Here is a 22,422-nt window from a genome sequence, read left to right as displayed (position 1 = left end):
AGAGTACTATCACTTTCAGTTTTCCTTCCCCTCTGTTTTGTCTGGCGTTGCCCTTCTGTGTAAATTAATTCAAGCATGTTTAAAATGTACTTTCATATTTCACGTCTCTGGTTCATTTCCTATTTTACTTTGTTAGTTTTTTTGCATCTTGTTTTCAGTTTTACTTCCTCCCTGTCTGATTGTCTGGATTGTCTGCGCCCGTTTCTTGTTATTCTCCTGTGTCTAATTCCTAATCAGTTGCCTGTATAAATTGTCCTATCCCTCTATTTGTCTTGGTCATGTCATCCGCTTATGTCTGTTTAGTCCTGTATTGTTCTGCTTTGCTTTCAGAGTTCCTCCGTAGAGTTCTGGTCTCCCTCGTGCCTTGTGGATTAATGTTTGGATTTTATTGTATTGGACTTATCTGCTAATAAAGCTCGCTTTTAGTTGGATTCTTCACGCCTCTTCTGTGCTGCACTTTGGCTCCTTTACACCTCTACCCTCCACACACAGCACTGTTTGTTCAAAAAGCTTATTTATATAGCTGCCTCTCCCTCTTTTATCTGAACCACTCTTCTTTGGAGATGAGCAGAGGATATTGGGGGGAAAAAATAAAGATTATACATACTTCTTCAGGCACCAATACACCAATAAGTGTGTGTGAGTGGCAGTATAAATATATATATACTTTCTTTTACCATTACGATGGGAAGGTGCGCCTGTCCGGGTTTGAAAACAGCTCTGTTGCAGAGGCCAGCCACGCGAGACAAAGCAGTCCAAGTAGGAGAGCTCTTGTCAAAACCCAAACCTGAGAGAATAGGAGAAGGAACTGTGTTAGGCTTCTTTTTTTAAGTAGGACTCATGCAGTATTTATGCTATGGACTTAACTCTCAGTTCACAGAGTACAACTGAATATCGTAGCTAAATAATAGAATCAGGGTCAGTTAAGTTGAACAATCACTGTTTCCTTGACAAAAGTGATTTTTCAAATCCCCAGTCTCTAAAATGCCATTCATTTTTAACTAGAGGGACTCAAAATAAAAAGGTGTTTGGAAATGACTTGTATCAAAATTTCAACCCTCCCACCCAATTGCACTGAAAATGACCTTCACTCTACTGCAGGCGCCTGCATTCATATTTCATATTTGCCTGGACTGTGTACAACTGTTATTGTGGAAACACACTGACACACTATGGCTGGGATTGTTGAGCTTGACACGGTGCGGTACAAAAGGCTAAAAAGGCTGCAGCAGCTGTAAAAAAACGTCTGCATGCTTTATGGAGAAAAAAAAATTGAACACACTGTGTTTTCGTAGCTCTTGCCTCGCTTCTCTTGTACAGCCTTTGTCAGCACCACTGGCTATTCCTTGTATGAGTTCACAATTGTCTGACTCAGGACTAATTAGTATTCATGGAACACCTGTTTTTTTTCTCCTGCCAGACCTTTTGGTTATTGCTAAAAGCTTCTTTAAAATTTGGCTCGATTTTCCACAGGAGTCAAGAATCCGATTGGTTCCGCGGAAGCAGTCTTGCAGAGGAATTCTGGGAAAAGACACGTTTGTAGCTGAGGGTTATGCCGCCCACCGCATACCGCTGCTCAATTAATCCAAGCAGTAGAGTGAACAGCCTTGTTGGTTGGCGGTGTGAACATTGGACAGATGAATTTCAGCAGGTGGTCGCACTCCCCCCTCTGCATCCCCCACTCCATCTCTCCTTTATATCTTTCACTCTCCAAGCTCTCTCTCTCTTTCCTTACTCTCCCCCTTGTTTTCCTCCTCTCCTTTCATCTCAGTCTTACCAGTCTGGTCCTCGGTGGTGTCCACATCATGGATCTGGTTGTCGAACCACATGTGGGCCACCGTCATACGGTTCTGGGTCAGCGTGCCCGTCTTGTCGGAGCAGATGGTGGAGGTGGAGCCGAGAGTCTCTACGGCCTCCAGGTTCTTTACCAGACAGTTCTTCTTGGCCATTCGCTTGGCAGTGAGAGTCAGACACACCTGGGAGGACGGTGGGAGGTGAGGGCAGAAAGAGAGAAAGAGTAGGGGAGGGAGAAAAAGGAGAGGCGAGGATGGATGATTGTGAAAGCGTGTGTACGCAGCGGAGCATTCAAGTGTTTGTGCATGTGAAACCATGCGTGCTCCGGGTACCTTCTCAATGAGAGTGCGTGTATGTGTGTGAGGATCTCGCTGGTTAGTTAACAGCAGGTGAACAAGAACATAAAAATATGATGAGTGGACATATTCCATATGTCACCCACATAGCAACTAATATATCACACATAATGTACACACAAGCATTTCCACACATACCTTACTGTATGATGTATTTAAAGGGAATGCAACTAAAGAAACCAGCCACTGGAAGTTAATTTATTTTCTGCGACCACTGAAATGTCGACTGATGGCATTTAAAATGCCAGCTGGCATCCCCCTCAACCTGCTCTCTGTTTGTTGTTGCAGAAAAAGTTAGCTACATTTTTTCGGTAATAAATCACTTTGCTGTGTTCTGTAAGATCATTAGACCTACACCTAACATTCAGGGAGGGTAAATTAGTGATAGGAAAAGCACAGGTGTAACTAATAACATTGATGATGGCTTGGTTCCAGGTAGATGTGCCAGTAAACCGTGACAGTGAGCCAGCAGGCATGCCATCAGGGCTTTGGAACTGGCACATGCAAACCTGCACTAATCAATATGTTTATGTCAACAATATCAAATGGGTATGAAAGCAGCTGCTCGAGATGAAAAGCCCATGGGAAATTATTGCCACCTACTGCTATTTTCCTAATTTTTGTAAAGCCTTTAAGTCTTTTTTGTTTGTTGGTTGGTTTCATTATTGCTGCCTGTGATCTTAAATTCCCATTATCAATAGACACAGACAGACTTCTGCTATACAAATTGAACAGGTGAAGAATGTCCATCAAAGCCAGAAAACAGAGCTTAAAAACAAATGAAAACTTTCCATTTTCTTACAGTAATTTCAGAAGCTGGTTTCTGATCTTCCAAATTGCAAAAACACAAAGAAAGCAGCTTTAAGTAATCATGCTAATGATACCTTGTACAACCAAAAGCTAGACCGCAATCAAATGTACAAAAAGTAATCCAACATACCCACACACTACAGTCCACACACCAGTCAGCTCCTGCCTCGCTCTGCTCATTATGATGGTTCTTTACAGTTTATTTAAACAAAATCTCACTGTTAATGTAAAAAAAAACAAATGTACCTGTAAAAGCCTCCCCCTGCAATCAACCTGAATCATAATCTTTGTTTAAAACTACCATTTCAAACACAATTTTGTATCTTTGTGTGGCACAGCCAGTTTTTATTTCCCACATGTCTCCATTCACTTTCTTTTCCCAGAAGCATATTATGGAGTGATCTTGCAACAGGGGATTATTGTAAACTGAAGTGCACATTGTGCCATTGCAGCAAGGACAGAAAGAAGCTGTGCAGGGACATAAACTCTCATTAAACCGTTTGAACTGCTCGGCTATTTATAGAAAATCTTGCAGATATATTTTGGAGAAAATTATTATTAATAAACTTATTGTTCTAAAAAAATAAAAACAAAAAAGAGGGAGAGAGAGACAAACACTCAGATACACTATACTCACAGTGACAGTAGCCAGAAGCCCCTCAGGCACATTAGCTACAATGATGCCAATGAGGAAAATGACGGCCTCCAGCCACGTGTATCCCAGGATGAGTGACAGGATGAAGAAACTGACTCCCAAGAAAACAGCCACACCAGTGATGATGTGGATGAAATGCTCGATCTCGATGCTGATGGGTGTCCGGCGGACCTCCAGCTCAGATGCCAGAGTGGCGATGCGACCCATCACCGTTCGGTCACCGGTGGCTATCACAATGCCACGAGCTGTACCTGCAGTAGGGGGTCATTAAATTTAAATCGGTCATTCTGTTTACCACAAAGGGACATTACCGATAAAATGAGTTCAATGTAACTGCATTGACTCAGTTAAAATTGGTTTACAGGAGATTTCTGTTCTGCAGGGCATAATACTGTAATTGGGATGACTGTGCAATAGATAAAACAAAAATAGGCCACAAAAAAACCCAGCAAAACATGAACAGCTGCACAGTGGAGACAATATGAATTAAAATAAAACGTGATGATGATTTCACTCACTGGCCCTCCTTCCAGCAAATAGTGGTTATATCCTTGTTTTAAATGTGTAACTAAAGTTATTGCTCGGATGTAATACAGGGTCTCGTTCCAGTCTTTAGTGTAATTATGAAAAATATTATCTAATAGTTGTTTTCATGCCGCTAGAGGAACGAGTACGTGTGAAAATGCTCTTGTCCTATGTCTCAAAGTACAGCAGTAACTATTAAATAGGAGTTATTATTTTGAATCTGAAAGAACATTTTAATGGCTTGCTTAGTCATGTAAATCTGACAAGTGAAGGTGTTTGAATGTGAGAGTGCAAAGCTGTGGTTGGTCCAAAGGGGAAGGCTGCTATGAAGCTATGAGCTTTGTTATAAAGTCTTGCTGTCAGTGATTTCTTTTTTGGTGGGGGTACAAACTGGCCACCTCTCATTTCTTCATATATTTCTAGGAAAATGGGAAATAGTTCCAGGATTTATTGAAACATCCTGAAGCAGAGATGGAAATAGACAAAAAAAAAGAAGAGTTTGCACAATTCTAATGAGTTTGAAACTCAATATTCTGTCCAACCACCTCTATGCTTCAGCACAGGTTGAAACTGCAAGCTTTCTTCTATTAATGACGAGTTGAACCAAAATTGTCAAATTTTGACTCCTCGCTCCCATAAGACCTGTTGCCACTGATTTTCCGTGCACTACACGTGCAATATGACATACCTCAGCCTTTCCTCCCTGTTTTCCTTCCTTAAGAATGGCTTCTTGACAGCCACCTTTCTACAGAGACATTTCTGATTAGGCTTCAGTGAACAGTAGATGGATCATCTGAAGAGTCAGATGCATCTCTCAGGTTTTGCCAGGTCTTTGCTGAATTATTTTTCTTAAGGACATGACTTTCAGATACTGTTCATCTGCTGTAGATGATTTTTTTAGGGCTGCCACTTCTTTGTCCTCCACTTGTCCAGTTTTCTAACATATTTCAAGGACTCACTGCACATCTTACACAGATATGCCAAGTTTTCAGCTAATAGCTCTTTGGGAATCACAATGTTAGTGCAACAATACTATTTTACGGCTGTCAGTCCGTGTTATGTTTGACATTTTTTGTTGGTTCATCTAAAGAAATGCAAGTATGTGTTTTTGCAAAGTGTCTAAAGACCCAATTTAACTTTGATTTTTTGGTTCGTTTGTTATGTGTCAACAAAGCACTGCTTCATCCCTCGAATTTAAAGTTAGGTGCCTTTTTTATGCCTGAATGATTCGTAGATCAGCGTTAAGAGGCTTTAAAAAAAGTTAAATATTAGGAAATGAAGGGTGGCTCAAGACTTTTGCACAGTACTGTAAATATGTGTCCTAAGCAGTATGTGTGAGGTATTATCTGATCTTTTAATAGAAATGTAGTTGCTGGTTGTCAGTGAATCAGGCAGCAATAAAGAAAAAAACTCAAAGATATTTGTTGGGAAATGAAAATGCATGGTTCTGTTTTCCTGACATTAATATTCAAGTGATTAGATTTTAGCCACTCATGCAAATGCTGAAGCACACAGGAAAGCCTCTAGGTGCTCTGGACCAGAAGCCTGAGGTCCACATTCTGCATTAAATAGATATAAAACATTCACCAAACTCACCATTTTTTTCTGTGCAATTAAAAGTTAAATTAAAGTCTTTGGATGATTCATCAGTTCAGTAGTTAACAACATCGATTTGTTGCAGTCGCTAGTCAAGAAGCATCGGTTTTTTTAAATTATAGCTATTTTTTTTAAGACAGCTCTTCACATGAGAGGTCGTGAAATTACAGACCACTAGGTGTGAGGTACAGCTTTCAGCTGGGTGACCAGATGCTCTCACTGCTGTAGTGAGACTCAGAGTAATATGCGAAGGGGCAAACAAATGCTAACAGCGTGGATACCGTGGGCACTGCAGACGACGTGCTCTAATGTGTAAACAATGAGGAGGTTCGATGGCGAGACATAACTGGCTGTAGAGCAGTGATAGATGGAGGTGAATTACAGGTGTTGGCCAGTGATCGGTGGTTGGATGGACTGAGCAGATGCTCGAGAAAGCGGATGAGGAGAGAATCCAGATAAGCAGACTCTACCTTATCCTCTGAAATGTGGAAACTGTGAGTTACTCTGGGTAACCAGCACAGTTTCTGATAGAGTTTTTTTTCCGTATGTAGGTATGTCTTTGATTTTTGAAGAAAAACACACTTAGTTATAGACGATAACAAACCACAGATGTTGCAAATTAATGAGTAATTGAATCATAATTGTGAATCTTTTAGGATTTTTAATCAAATAGACATGCAGAGGTCCATTTTCAGCAACTGTCACTCCCGTGTTGCACTGGCACATTGTGGTAGCTAATGCAAGTTGATCACGTTTGAAAGCTAATTTATCATTTGAAAACCTTTTTCCAATTATGCTGGCACAGCTGAAAACTGTTCTGCTGATTAAAGAAGGAAAAAAAATAGCTTGTTGAGTGTCTGTAGCATCACCCTCTGTGGGTTTGATTATAGCCTTAAAATGTCCCTCAAAAAATAACTTTCTTCTGAAATTCATCAGAGTGTAAGAAACGAAGAGTATTCTGTGTGCTAAACTGCCAGAAAAAAAAAAGCTTTGTGCAACTGTGCTCTACTCGTTTACAAACCAGCACAATCTGGTGGGGACAATTTAATGAAGCTTCCTCTTGAGGACCTGAGCGGTGCTTCTTAAACTGTACTTGTAATCTTGCTCAGTTTCTCCCACGTCTTGTTCTACTCTGGTTAGGGCCACTTTGCAGTACACACCTTTTATATGCAATCCTGTTTCTTTTTAGGCCTCCAACTGAATAGCCTTCGATTTTAAAGACTTTCAGAATGTCCATTACGTCCGAACCCATAAAAGCCAATCTTCCACACACCCAGCCAAATTTATTGTTTCTTTAATCAGCACATCTTTCAGCTGTGCTAACGTAATCAAAGCCCGTTAACATGCTAAACCTGCATTAGGGAGCATAATGTGCCATTTGAACACAAGAGTGCTGAAAATGGGCCTCCATACACCCACACAGGTATTCCATTAAATTACAGCATTTCTGACTGGTTTAATGTTCAATTAGTTGGAAACAAATGTGTATTTCAAAAACAAGGACAAACACTTCTGAGCTTGTAGATAAGTAGGATGTACTTTTTTAACACTTCACTTTCATAAAAAAAAAAATAAATCTCTAAATTAAGTCAGAAAGAGCTCCACAAACGTGTGGCCAAAACGCAGATCTTCAAAGATGACATGCAAGTGTTCAGAACTGTTAAAAAAAATCTAGCTTCTAAAACTTCATAATAACTCCATCAGCGTTAGATGTTCTTTTAATGTACATCTTGTTCTAAGATCTATCTGATAAATCTGATAAAATCCCTTTGAAACTTTATGACTGACAGCCACTGACCACTGAAATTCCCAGTGACTCTATCTCAGATGGAAATGCTTATTACTAATCCTCATGCATTCAGCAAGAGCAGCTACACACTGCGTGATGCAGTGTACGGATCATGTACTGGAACACATTCACCGATGGGTGGTAAAGCAAAATGATGCTGATCTCCAGATGGCTTAGAGGAAGACATTTAGAGCCGATAAGAGACAATCTTGGCCAGATGTGGCCTACTGACCCTCGACACAGTTGGTGGAAAAGAAACAGATGTTGCGGGTCTCCAGAGGATTCTCGTGCGTGAACTCCGGGGAGCGCGTCTGAGGCTCAGATTCTCCCGTCAGAGAGGAGTTGTCCACCTTCACAGGGAGAGAGAGAAAAAGGATGTGAGTGCGGTGTTATCAGAGAGACTGAAGAGGTGAAACTGACAGAGTGGAAATGGGAAAAAAAGCACTTTATAACAACAAGTGTAATAGCGCTGTTGTCTTGTCAAAACTGTGTTCCGATTTTGGTGCTCGCTGCAACACGGTGTAGAAATTTGAACCACTGAGAGAAACCTTCACCCTATTCGGCAACAGCAAGTGCAGCTGCAGAAAAAGCCTTTGATATTTTCTAGCACCTACAACATTATCTGATTTCCACACAAGTCATAAAAAGCAGATCAATTAAACCCAATTAAATACAGGTAAGATATTAGACTTGGTAATTTACTGAATGAGGAAAATGATACAATATTACATATCAGTGAGGGAGAAAGGTGTGTGAAACTCTAGGAGTAGCATTCAATTTAAAGGTAAAATGAATCAGGGATGACAATTAGGTGAGAGTGAGCCCTGTTTTCATGGTAGGTTTATTCCCATCCCCATGTAGAAAATGTATTATGGCTCAAACGAAGGAGGATCTGAGAAAAACAGATGTTCAGGATCATCAGACTGGGAAAATGTTGAAATGTATAATCCTTCTCTGGAGAATTTGGACAACTTCGTAGTCAGACAGACAAAAGAAATTAAAGATCTTTGTTGCTCGCTTCAGGTGTGCTCAAGAAACAAAACAAAACAAAAAATACTACAGTTAAAGGCATTTAGTAGTCTGCCTGGTCGGTCACAAAGAAACTCAATGTGAAAGGCCTGTTTTACAGTGGCTAATGATTCCACCATCAGAAGACTAACTAAACAACACTGGTGTATATAACAGGATTGTAAGGTTTGTGAAGCCCATCTGCATGTTTGCTACCAACTGCTTGAACAAGAAGGCTGTTCTGACAGTGCTTTATGGATCGGTTCAATGAGAAGTGTTGTAGAAAATATACATATAACATATACAGTTGGGGAGTAACAGAATACACGTACCGCCGTTACGTATTTAAAATACAAAATATGAGTAACTATATTCCGTTACAGTTACCGTTTAAAAAGGTGGTATTTAGAATACAGTTACTTTGTTGAAATAAATGGATTACACGGCGGTACTTCCCTGTTTCATATTGTGGCGGGTCAGGACTGTTTGGGTTTTGTGTGACAGCTACGTTCTGTTGTTCCAGGCGGCAGCGTTACGGTTGCCATGGTTACAGGGTGACGCTCTCTCTCTCTCTCTCTCTCTGCATGTTTCCTGGGTGAGAGAGGCCTTTTTGTTGTTGTTGTTGTTGTGCTAAGCTAATAGGCAAAATGCTACCGGTATAACTCTAAAGAATGTAGCATCATGGGCAGTGTAGTCCGTGCTGCAGGGAGAATGGACTGCCATACACGTTATGTGTCTGTGAGCGAGGGAGGGAGAAAAAGGAAAAGTACTAGCTGTCATCTAGCAAAAACGGGAGTTGGAAGCATGTAAATATAATAATAACCACTGCAGCCAAGAAGAGTGCCTGACGAGCCCAGTTGTAAGTAAGCTATTAAGACTCGACTGTACACCATGTTCATGTTTTCCTCCAAAAACAATAAGTTCCGTTGGAGCAGCCTTTCAACGCCTCTCTTTGTCTCTCGCAAGCAAAGTTGACCCAGACAACAAAGTAAAGCTAGTTTTCGGCTACGAGCCCGACACAGAACCCATCGTATTAGTCAGAGGTACCTTTACTACGGTTCGGAGCCGCGGACCTTCAGTAACAGTAATAAACCACAGCAATAGTACATTCATGTAGTTGTAAACAGCATGATAATATATTAAGTAATCCAAAGTATTCAGAATACGTTACTCTCATTGAGTAACGTAACGGAATACGTTACAGAATACATTTTGGGGCATGTATTCTGTATTCTGTAATGGAATACATTTTAAAGGTAACCTTCCCAACACTGAACATATATTCACAGACCACAACGTTAGGTGCACTTGTTCAACTGTTGGTGCAAATATCAAATCAGCCAATACTTTGGTGTATGGTCAAGATGACCTGCTCAAGTTCATTTAAGTGACTTTGAACATGGCACCACTGTTGGTGCCAGACATGCTGGTGCCTTAAAGCTGAATGCATCACATCAAGTTCAAATGATCTCTAATCGGTTTGTCCAACATGACAAAGAGTTGTAAAATGGGCTTCAGAGACATCAGATCTCAAGTCAACAAAGCACCTTTGGGATGTGGTGGATTGTGGATGTGCAGCCAACACATCTTTTTGTCTTCTTGCATTTGTGGGGTTTTTTTTTCCATGTTTTTCACTTTATTGAAATGAAAAATTCAAAAATGATTATTTTTGAAATATTAGTAGTAGTAGTAGTAGTAGTAGAAGTAGTAGTAATGCATAATAACATCATGTCAATGGAAAGCCTTGAGATAGACACTTGTGTTTCTAAAACCTTGTTGAATCTATGCCATGAAGAATTTAATTTATGTTTAATCAGTGACCAAGTCAGATATTTTTTATTTCAGTTATGTAAACTGGTCCTCTTTATCTCCTTTTAAGACCTTTGTCAGAGTCAGATGAACCTTTAGGTCATATTTATGCAGAAAATATTAACAAATCTCCAAGTGAGCGCGCAGACCTTACTCTGACTCGACATAAAAAAAGACGAAAATTTAATCAAAACCAGATTAATCTTTCACACAAAATATGTATACAAAATGCCCTTTCCCTGGCTCATCAGTATGAGGTGAATTCTGCAGGAACAATCTGACTCAGTTTTTCATTAAACTGCAAATCAGAAGCAGACAACTAGCCGCTCAAGCGTCGCGTTTGAATGTGATTACGTGGTGGCTTGGAAGCGAGCCATAATGAAAGCATTTTCTGGGTGATGTAAATATGGTCATAGCTAACACAACAACAGTTTTTGCATGTAAAACTGCACATTGCTTGTTGGCAGGGGAAAAGGCTTTAACAAGAAGATGTTTAAAAAAACATTCAGGAAACATTCAGGAACTGGGAAAAGTGGACAGTCTGATTACTGCAGCATTGTTGTGGGTTGGTGCATTACTTTGATCCAGACTAAAATATCTTTCAAGGACTGATAGCTGGTGAACAGTCAATCTCAAGGCCAAATATTTTATCAGTTATTTGATTTATTTATCATTCCCGTCCAAGTCACCTGTACTTCATTTACCTGCAAATGTTTGCATGCTCAGATGCTCTTTATGATAAACAATGTGCTAGAAAAAAGAGAAAAAAAGGTAGAAATACCAAAGTCAGCTGAGCTACTGTAATCCCACTGCGACTTCCAGGTTCCCCAGGGACGGGCCCAGCATCCCTCCCCTACCTTGCATCCGTTGGAAGAGATCACTCGAAGGTCAGCTGGGACGCGGTCTCCCCCTTTGATCTCCACCAGATCTCCCAGCACCACAAGGTCTGCATTGATCTGCATCTTCTCCCCCTCCCGGATCACCATCGCTTGCTGGCATGGAGAAAAAAAGAAGACCGGGGAGAGGGAGTGTGAGGAAGAGAGAATGTCTGGGAACAGAGAGAGGATTTAGTCAGATGAGGAGAGAGGAGCGATATAAAAAGAAGAGAAGCCAGGGGGTATGGAGGTATGTAAAAGACAGATATAGACGAGAAGGGAGATGAGAGGAGGAAGACAGGTAGGGAAAAGAGGCGCGAGAAGTGTGTGAAAAGAGTCTAAATAGATTAAAGAATTAGGCAATCAAAGTGCTAGAGGTGGATAACGCAAGGGGAGTTTTTATGCAAACACACTCACAATCCAAAGTTGGCTCAAACATTTATTCTTCCTTTGTGCAAGCTTATTAGGTTTCCACTCAAGTGAGTGTGTAAGCCCTACTTGAGGGACGGCTTATTGATTCAGAAAGCTCTGAGACTACACAAACACCAAATGCATCAACTTACCTGTGGCACCATTTTCTTGAAGGAGTCCATGATTCGAGAGCTTTTGGCTTCTTGGAAGTAAGAGAAACAGCCGGTGACGATCACCACAGCTGCCAGCACCACACCCAGATATAACTGAAACGGAAAGAAAGCCATGTAACAGGGGGAGACGGTGTCTTTATCGACTTAGTTTGGTTCATGTAAGGTACACTTAAGCGCAGGAAATGGGGATTTATCAGCTTGAAACAGGTCTTAAAACAGTAAAACCTTAAATGGACATGTGCAAGAACAGAGTTCAGAGGGAAAAACCTGGGGGAAGCTCACAGACTTAGTGAGAGATTTAAAAAGAAGAAGTCATCCCAGAGCCGAAATCTTCTGTACTATTTTTGTTATCTTGGACGGCTCAGTTCTCGTCAGTCCAAGTGAGCATCTGTCACCCGAACCCAGAAAACCAAGGACTGAAACTCCAATCTGCGAGGCCACTAAGAGACGCTCACTGAGCTACAGCCTGGCTTTTTAGACTTATGGTTATGTAAAAGCAGGAAACATTCATTCTGGTGTATTTTTATTGCGTTTTTGGTGGCTATTTTCAGGTCTACTGTGAAAAGGCTGTTATGGGTTCAGCTCTCACTGATGCAAACAAGACAGCCAGGCACTTTGGATGAAAGCATCTGCCAGCTGGTGTACTGTATGTCTTGGACTCCTGGAAAGAAAAATTACAAAATCCTGAAAAGTTCCCTTTTTGGCAGGTGTAGCTTTCATTTGACAGCAACAACAGAATGTTTTGCTCTTTTACACTTCAGTGGGTTATTTTTTTCTTTCTTTTTCTAAAAACACTAACTCTGTGCAAAATCTTCTGAACCGGGAAACATATCTGTATCCGCTGAAAAATCACTTGTCAGTACTTCAGTGTTCAGTTTGCAGGTCCTGATTTTGTCTCCATGTGAGTTTTTGCAGATTTTAGTACAGCTCTTTTACCTCCTCTCACTTCAGAAAGAAATATTTCTGTTCACCAGCTGCATGGAAATTATAGAAACAACAGCTGTCAAGGCAGGTGACATTTAAATCAACAGGTTCTTTCCCAAATGTGAATTTTAACACCAAGAAATATATTGCGTTATTTCAGCAGCACTTTCAGAAGCCTGCTGGACCATTTTCTCAAATTAAACGCAATTCTTCAGGTCAATAAAATGCATCAAAGTAAGATTAACTTATCATCTGACAACAACCATATGTGGAGTACACTTAAGGTGGAATTTCTTCTGTAATAGCTGCAAGTACACTTTGCAAAGGCTCAATTTGCCGAAGCTGCAGGCTGTCAGGGCTTTGAAGTAGCTTACCGGAGCATCCAGCTGTACATGCTCGGCGCTAAATGGAGAGATTAAACTGCTGGGGGATTAATGTGCACGTGTCTATCTACTGTACGTTACTGTATATTATGCAAGAGCTTAATGCAGACTGTAGTCTGAAGAATGATGATGATGACTGCATAATGAGTGAGAGCCATAATGTGCAGCATGGGTGGTGATTGGCTCTGTTTGCTCAGCGGCTGGTCTGGGTGTTTATTCGTGCGACTGCTAGGACTAATGCCAGTGTCAGTGGTTGTTTTTGTGCCACACTCGGAAGAAGACAAGGACTCTATGTCACGGTGTAACCGATATTCTGTACTTATGGGAACCTAAGCCTGCTGTTTCTAAAAAGTATTTTTGGATTCATGTTACACTTTAGAAGTTGAGTTTTCCCCCTGTTCCTTTTCAGTTTTCATTCTTTAATCTGTTGGTTTTCATGTATGCTGTCTCTATATTGGTCCCTGTGACCAGTTGGGTTGTTACGGGAAACTCAGAAAGGAGATTAAGATCTCAAGACAAAAACCTCTGCTGAGTAAAGGTTATGTTAAGAAAATATAACCAGGAGAAAAAGAAAGCCAAAGAAAAATCCACCTTAGTTGGACTAACAATAAGTGTGTAGCCACGTCGTGATTTGTGATGTGATATTTTTTCATTTTGATTTTTTTCTTCATTTTGTGAACTGCAAGGTAAATGGCATCTCCGTCCATTATACTCAACTGAAGGCAGACATCTCTACAGCGAGTAACACCCAAACCATCTAGAGAGATAAATACCACTTTAAGCAGAGGAAAATCTTGTCCTTTGAAATCTCTTTACTCTCTAGCCTTTGTTTAAGATTTGATTCAAAGCAGCTGAAAGGTGTGAGGCATGTCTTTAATAACAATTCTGTATTTATACGAACAGTCATGCGAAAAATAACATTTTCACAGGACTCCTGTGAAAACCTGACTCAGTGGTTTGTAGAACCACCTGTAGCAGCAATAACTTCAACTAACTGCTTTCTGTATAACCTTATCAGTCTCTCACATCATTGTGAAGGAGTTTTGGCCCACTCTTCTTTACAATGTTGCTTTAGTTCATTGAAATTTGCACACATTTGTTTATGTACAGCTTTGTTAGCATCCCAATCACACCAATTTAGTCAGGTTGAGGTGTGGGATCTTTTTTTTCCCCTTTTCAGTCATTCTGTTGTAGATTTGCTGCTTTGCTTGCGATCATTGTCCTGTTGCATGACACGATGTGGGCCAAGCTATAGCTATCAGAGCGATGGCCTCACGTTTGACTCTTGAATACCTTGGTGTTCAGAGGAGTTTGTGGTTGACTGCAAAGCACCCGGGTCCTTTGGCTGCAAAACAAGCCCAAAAACATAACCAGTCCTGCACTGTGCTGCTTTTTTCCAAACGTGGCGCTGTGCCTTATGGTCAAACATCAGCATTTGGTCTTGTCAGTCCAAAGGACATTATTCCAGAAGTCTTGTGGGTTGTTTAAATGCAACTTTGCAAAGCTAAGCTAAGCTGTGCTGCCATGTTAATTTTAGAGAAAAGAGGCACCTGGTAACCCTTTCAAACAAGCCATATGAACATTTAGGTGTTCAGTGTTTTTCCAGTGGTACTGTCCTGAATTTTAACATGCTAAGTGACAGCTGCAAAGTTGGCAATGTAGCTCTTGAACTTTCCCTTAGCATTTCACAGTCTGAAATTTGGATGAATTTGCTGGGACATCCTTCCCTGGGAAAACTGTGGCATTATGTTTACACACGCCTACCTCAGACCAGCGAACTGCCAAAATATCTGTTTTTATGGAGGTGGTCACATTTACTGCTCATCAATAATCAAGTGTACCCAATTGGGATCACAGGACTGCTACTCACCCTCTTAATCCCTACTGAAATTTTAATGGCATACTTAGTTTTTCACATAACTGCAATCTTCTTTGCAGTCATTTCATATTTAACTTTTATCCCCACTGGAGTTTTGAGGGGTCTAACAGAATAGTCAAAAGGATGTGTGATGTAATCAGATGAATTTTGTCAGTGTTCTCGCCCCTTTTATATACACCTCTGCTAACACCGATTTGATTTATGTGATTGTTGATAAAACTCTGTAACTTATGCTTATGGGAAATGATGTTGAGTCCCACCAAAGATAGAAAAGGCAGGGAAATCCATAAAGTTAGTAAAATTTGCTAGACCTGGAGGAAACTTTAAATTTCATATAAAATTATAATTAGATAAGTGCTCCACATAAACCGAGTACATCTGTCTGAACAAGATTAGAAGAAGTTAAAATGATGCTTTCTTATGCGTGGACATGTGCATTTCCAGCTCTGTGTATATATCTGAAGGAGCTGTATGCAAGTGTTAGAGTTGACACCCTATATCAGTATATATAATGTATTTTATATCTGCAGCTGCCTTTGCTTTTCTGCACGTCTTACTCTGAGTGTGTGATTAATATGTTAGGTCCATATGTGTGCAGGTTTTACAAGCAGTTTCTCACATTGTCATTGGGCGGCTCCTCCTCTGTGGCCACCTGAATACTGTAGGCCAGGAAGCAAAGGATGGCCCCAATCCACAGCAGAATGGAGAAGCCGCCGAAGAGCTGGCGGCAGAATTTGACCCACTCCGGCGTGGTTGGGGGAGGAGTCAGAGTGTTCGGACCATCCCTGGCAAGATTCTCTACAGCTCTGGCATTGGTCAGGCCCTGGGGGAGAGCAATTTTTAGGAATAAATGTCTTTCTGCTGTCACAGGCAATCTTATTACAACACAATGGCCCAGTTTTCACCTTGGCTTAAAAAGCAATTTTACAGCTGTAGTTGCAGAACATCAAGTGTCCCCGTCTGGCCTATTTAACATCACAAGCATAGAAAAGATGCTCATCTAAGATGCTCTGTTGGATGTACCTATTGAACATTTTCCCCTTAATTTCTTTTTTCCAATATCTTATTTAGCAAAATCCCGTGTAAATATCCAATGTGCTATGATTAAATTAGAACAGATAATCACACATCTGATTAATTGACTTTGATTGATTGTCTTTGGAGCTTGACAAATGTTTGACATTTTTACATCTTGCACTATTTCCCATGGTGTAGAGCTTTGATTTTTTTTTTTTCCATGCTCATCTTTAAAAAAGAAGATTAAAAAGATAAAATCTTATTGACCTCACCTGGAATGTTACAATTAGAATCAGCAGCAGACGTGGTGAAAGCAAAAAATGATGTGGTTTATCTGCAATTAGTTTTTATCCTAAAGTGTGTAAGTTTCTTTGAGTGTGCAACGGATTAAAGATGAAGAGGTGACACTGGGGAGAGTTTATGTTGACCAAAGTAATGCTTGGTCTCCGTTTGGATGTTGCTCTTCAGTCCGGGCAACGAGAGGTTGCATCTCTGTACGGGATATTACAGCAGCTCTTTCTTGTGTGCTTGTGTGCAAGTGTACATGTGTACTTAAGAGAGTTTGTGTGTAGCTGACATTACCAGTCTGAGGTCCACTGCATATCGTTTCCCCAAATCATCCAGATCTATTTTGTGGTCATCCTGCAAAAATAAAACGTTTCTTTGATATTGAAGCCTCAAGAATCACAAGCGCAAAGCACAGGTGCACTACAGCACTGTTTGTTTGTTTGTTTGTTTATAAAGAACCCCATTAACCCCTGTCTTTCACTAATAAAAGAGTTTATTGTTTGTATCTAACAAGGATCCATCACAGACAGACAGACAGATGAGTAAACTCTATTGTGTCTTGAGTGTGTAAGCCAATAAAAACTGATTGTTTCCTGCTGCAAAGAAAAGAAACCCAACCTGAAACACTAAATTTTCTTGTTTGGTGGCATATTTCTGCTGCTGGCCCAATCCCAAGACATTTCCACTGTGGGTGATATGGAGTTTGGCAGTGTAGCAACAAAAACTTCAGCCATCAGCTGTCAGGATTGTGTCAATCAAACAGGATGAAGGGTGAATTTCTTAGTAAGACAGGGAAAAATCCATATTTTTCCTCATCAACAGCCGCCTCACTAGCTGCAAGTAATTTGGCCAAAATCAAGTAAACAATTAGATAGTTTGTTTTATTTATAAGCACCTAAACCTAGTATTGATTAGCTATTGTCTGGTGGTAGTGAAAATGATTTCTGTGGGGAAAAAAATGCAGGAAATCAGTAACTAAAGAAGTATATGAGCCAGACAGATCAAAGCAAAATTAAACAATTCATCAAAAAACTTCTCCTAAGTGTTGACAGTATCAAAGGGATTCTTTTCTTTAATCAGTCACAAGCCAATCTGATAACTGACAAGAGCGACTTTATCAGAGATAAAGTAGCAAAAGGCAAAACTTAGCCCACTTTTCATGGACATCGCTTGGCTGCATTCTGACAGCACCTCAAAGAGCTACAGCTCTGCACAAGACGAAACTCTGCACTACACTGCTGGTGGCCCACAAATTATTCAGTATCTTTCCGAGTACAAAGAGGAGCAGCCAGAGGGTGGCTGAGCAGATAGGAGAGGACAGACTGGCTCACAACTAGTCTGCAATTGACTGCACTAAACATGTTGGATTGCCATTTTGTTTATGGGTCACCGTTTTCATTTATAGCCTTGTTAAATAACCTGGTGTCTTTGGAGTAACACTATTTGGGGATCATTTGGTAGCAGCGGCATTGGAATCAATCACTGTGCCGAATGAGTATGAGATGGAGCAGTGACAGCTTGTTTTTCTTACCAAGGCCACCTCCTTCTTCAGCTCATCCAAGTTCTTTCCCTTCTTATTCTTCTTCCCTCCGTTCTCGGCACCACACTAGGGGAAAAGAGTGCAATAACTATACATTAGGGTATCATTGTAAACCTAAAATAAGTGGGAAAAGTCACTTGCTTGGTAGGCACATTGTGCCCAGCCATAGCGACAGAATGCAAGCATCAATGTGAGCACAATGGACTTTGTGTTTTCTTGTTTATTGCAATCTCCTGACACTGTTGGCAAACCATTCACCGAATATGGACGAGAAAATATCTTTTTCTAATACTGCAAGTTCCTCATTTGTGAGCGCGAGCGAGAGTGTGTGCGTGTCACGAACAGTTGGAAGAAGTGTGCATCATGGAAATCATCTGCCGCTGTCAGTCTGCTCCTGGCGGCACGTGTGCATGTCAGTGAAGGAGGGATATACAGCGTGAATGAGAGGAGAGTGTGAGCAAGTGACACAGTGAAAAAGTAATCAGAAAGAGCCAAACAGGGAGCACAGAGCCGGCGGAGTGCCTGAAATGTGTCTGGCATAGCAATTTCCCACCACTGTGTGTGAGGAAGATTACCAGGCTGTCCTCCCATAAAGCTAAATGGAATGGGCCTGATGGAGAGAATAAAAGCAAAATTACGTAATTACCCAAATAAACAGCAAGCCGAGAACAAAACTTATTGAGGAGGAAAGCCATTATCCTGAGATGTTACTGTCTTTTTTTGTTTGTTTGTTTTTTCAAAAGGCATCATTCTGACACTTAGAGACATCAAGTGCTGAAGACGCATTTAGGAAAGTCTGTGATGCATGTCCACACCATATGCTGTCATTGTACATATATTACAGTAAGTAATGAGCGATGTTCATTCATTCATTCGCTGATATTAGAAAGAAAAGCTTCAGAAATCAAGAGAACTCACCCCTTTGCCCATGTTGGACGTCCAGACGTCGGCGGGTTATAATGTAAAGGACAGCACTTAGGAACCCCGGCCACAGTTGAGACTCTCCTCCCACGTGTGGAAGACACTGGTGGCTTTTTTGGGCCTGGCACCCCCACCACCAAAAACTCCTGTCAGGGTAACCTGACCCGTATACCCCGCTCCACTGGCCCTCCCCATTAGGGCTTCTCCATATTCACACCCACCCACCCTACCGTGAGCAAATGGTCCCATGCACACACAGCAAGTACCTGCACCTGCTTAATACGTCACTGCCTCCTGTCACAACACACAAGGCCTCTTAGAGAACAATGGCTCTTCAATCACTCGTGTCAACACTACAAGTGAAACCTTGGTAGCAACATAACATGCAGCATTTCTAACAAACATCATAATGGGGGACCGTTAGTGACCCTTAAGAATTCTCATTAAGACTCATTATCATGCAAAGGGAAGCACAGTGTCCAGCTGTTTGTGAACAGTAATGATAGTGAGAAACTGCTGTGTTATTGTATAGCGCTGAAATGATTTCTTCATTTGTCCTGTGCATGAAATCAATGTGACTCACTGCCAACACAACACTTAAATTAGCTTAAAGTCCAAGTTATTTACTACATAAGGTGGGTCATGACCACTGCGCCCACACAACAGATGCTGCAGATGATCTTGTATCTAATGTGCACCAAATATCTTATCACTTTTTGCCAATTGCTTTTAGAGCAGATTCTATGCTGGGTGTCTGCTTACATTGCAATGCATCTAATCCTGTATGAACTTTGTACTTCATGTCTAAGCGCCTGTACAATGAGTTTCTCTGCAGTAAAGGTCTTTTATTTTTAATGGTATATTAGCATGGTTGTTTGAAGTTCAGCATAAAACTCCGTGTAGATAAAGCTTCTTATTAAAGTGTCTAAGGCATAAGCCAGAGAAGTGATCGTACAGGTCAATTAAATGAGTAACCTAAGAGGAAAAAGTATCTTTAAATCTAACTTGGAGGTTGTATATTTCACTGATGATGAGCTAAATCTTTGTACTAAATGTCACCAATTCAGAAAAAAAACTAATAAATAAATATGTGCAAAAATGAAATCTTCACAGATCAAAACCCTTTAGAATTTCACACTGGACTTAATTACAAGAAATATAAAAGAGAGCTATAAACACGCACACATACTTTGATTCATTCGAAAAATAAAGTTGAATTAACAAGCATTGCTTCCTTTGTGGCAAGCACCTGATAAATGTGATAGAAAAATGGTATACATGAGTGTAAGCAGATAATGCCTTCGGTGCATACTTAGTCTTTTTACTTGGCAAGGGAGTTAATCCCAGGAGACTCCTGTGTAAATAAGCAGATGCATATTTACAGCCTGGTACAAAAATGGGGCTTTGATCAATTTCCTTGTTCATGGCTGTGTGGCGATATTTTGTAATAACTAATTTATTTAAATCTGATCAAGCCTAAATTTCTCAATTTGAAGGGCATAGAAATGCTGCTACTACCTTGAATGACAGGTGGGTCCTGACTAGGCCCAAACCTGCATCACATTAGCTGAAGATGCTTAACTACTATCCATCCATCCATCCATCTTCATCCGCTTTATCCGGGGCCGGGTCGCGGGGGCAGCAGCCTAAGCAAAGAGGCCCAGACCTCCCTCTCCCCAGCCACCTCCTCCAGCTCATCCGGGGGAACACCAAGGCGTTCCCAGGCCAGCCGAGAGATATAATCTCTCCAGCGTGTCCTGGGTCTGCCCCGGGGCCTCCTCCCGGTGGGACATGCCTGGAACACCTCACCCAGGAGGCGCCCAGGGGGCATCCTTGTCAGATGCCCAAACCACCTCAGCTGGCTCCTTTCGATGTGGAGCAGCAGCGGCTCTACTCTGAGCCCCTCCCGGATAGCCGAACTTCTCACCCTATCTCTAAGGGAGATGCCAGCCACCCTTCGGAGGAAGCTCATTTCCGCCGCTTGTATCCGCGATCTCGTCCTTTCGGTCACTACCCACAGCTCGTGGCCATAGGTGAGGGTAGGGACGTAGATCGACCGGTAAATTGAGAGCTTCGCTTTTACACTCAGCTCCCTCTTCACCACGACGGACCGGTGCAGCGTCTGCATTACTGCAGCCGCAGCCCCAATCCGTCTGTCGATCTCCGGCTCCCTTCTCCCATCACTCGCGAACAAGACCCCGAGATACTTGAACTCCTCCACTTGGGGCAGAACCTCATCCCCGACCCGGAGTGGGCACTCCACCCTTTTCCGGCTGAGAACCATGGCCTCAGATTTGGAGGTGCTGATCCTCATTCCCGCTGCTTCACACTCGGCTGCGAACCGCTCCAGTGCGAGCTGGAGGCCCTCACCCGATGAAGCCAACAGAACCACATCATCCGCAAAGATCAGAGATGAGATCCTGAGGCCACCAAAGCGAAAGCCCTCCGCCACTTGGCTGCGCCTAGAAATCCTGTCCATAAAAATTATGAACAGAACCGGGCTGGAGGCCCTCACCCGATGAAGTAGTAACTACTACTACTCCTTAATAATTGTTTGAAGCATTTATCATGCAGTTAGCTCCCAAATAATGAGCTTATTGCAATGTTTATTGTACCACAAGATTAAATAACAACTCTGATGCTCAGTTCTGGTAAGTATAATTTGAGTACTATTAGCTATTTAGCACTACTGTGCTGTAATTAGCAGTTATCTGTGAAGGTGCCTTGCTAACCAAGTTAGCAGACAGCTTAGCCATCCTCCCTCTCTGTTATTATATCAAAAGTGAGGGGTTATTGTCTCAAAATTTCAACTCAATGAGTGACCGCCTTTAAGTTTCAACAAACCTAACTTAAAATTTTGAATTATAAGGACATTTTTAGCTCTACACTAAGCTAACTCGATATTTGCCTGTCAACCTTCTGCTTATATATTTAGGCATTCTGTATGTTTTGATTGATGAGTGACTTAATTCTCATTTATTTATTGATTTATTTGTTGGTGAAGGGGATATCAACAGGCAGGAATGTGCTGATGCTATTGTGTCATTTAAATAAAATCTGATGTTGCTCTTTTATTTTTAATACTTTGTAAAAGTTACAGATATCTTTTTTTCTGATGTGTTTATCCAAGAAAAAGTTTAGTGTAATAATATACAGTTTTTATATTTTACAACATAGTTGTTTGTCAATTCTAAATAGGCAGCTTTAGCTGGTGAATACGTGACCGTTTTTACAGGTCATGGTTGCATCCTCTACATTTTTGCAAAACAGAAAGAAACTTGCAACTTTGTGTAAGTCCATGAACAGTCAAATTTTGTTTTTGTCTTACTTTTGTCCCACCAATCCCGAGAGAGTAAAGCCACAAGATGCTCTGCAGTAATTCTAAAATCCTCATTATATTCATAACAGGTGTAACAACAAAATATATCAGAGTGTATGAGCAACTTCAGCCAACCCTGAAGTTGAGCTCAGTTGTCTGGAAACTTTGCGTTGCTCAGGCAAGCAATCTGGCTTTATTACTCCACAACTAATTTCTGGCTAAAGTCTGGCTTATACAGTGCATTATCATCTATCCAGTTTAACTTTGGGAAGCACAGCATATAAGCATCTGTTCCACAGTGTCACAAGATGATACAAAAATTCCATCTGCATCAGCTTTAAATTGAATTT

General features: G+C 41.1%; 1 protein-coding gene across 2 annotated transcripts in view; it reads right to left on the bottom strand.

Annotated features, from left to right (window-relative positions):
* Positions 1 to 18,864, bottom strand: part of atp1a2a (ATPase Na+/K+ transporting subunit alpha 2a) — a 50,804-nt gene extending 31,940 nt beyond the window's left edge. For both annotated transcript variants that reach the window (XM_006792372.3, XM_006792373.3), the window contains exons 1-10: positions 18,751 to 18,864; positions 17,824 to 17,898; positions 16,587 to 16,646; positions 15,607 to 15,810; positions 11,781 to 11,894; positions 11,200 to 11,334; positions 7,758 to 7,875; positions 3,598 to 3,866; positions 1,778 to 1,976; positions 678 to 787 (exon numbers count right to left, since the gene is read on the bottom strand). In XM_006792372.3, coding sequence (XP_006792435.1) covers positions 678 to 787; positions 1,778 to 1,976; positions 3,598 to 3,866; positions 7,758 to 7,875; positions 11,200 to 11,334; positions 11,781 to 11,894; positions 15,607 to 15,810; positions 16,587 to 16,646; positions 17,824 to 17,898; positions 18,751 to 18,762 — 1,296 coding nt within the window. In that variant the 5' untranslated portion in view covers positions 18,763 to 18,864. The remainder of the gene's footprint in view (positions 1 to 677; positions 788 to 1,777; positions 1,977 to 3,597; positions 3,867 to 7,757; positions 7,876 to 11,199; positions 11,335 to 11,780; positions 11,895 to 15,606; positions 15,811 to 16,586; positions 16,647 to 17,823; positions 17,899 to 18,750) is intronic.
* Positions 18,865 to 22,422: the final 3,558 nt, after the last annotated feature.

Source organism: Neolamprologus brichardi, chromosome 18 (assembly GCF_056152115.1).
Source record: "Neolamprologus brichardi isolate AB-2024 chromosome 18, ASM5615211v1, whole genome shotgun sequence".
NCBI lineage: Eukaryota > Metazoa > Chordata > Actinopteri > Cichliformes > Cichlidae > Neolamprologus > Neolamprologus brichardi.
This window is presented reverse-complemented; position numbering and strand designations above follow the sequence as displayed.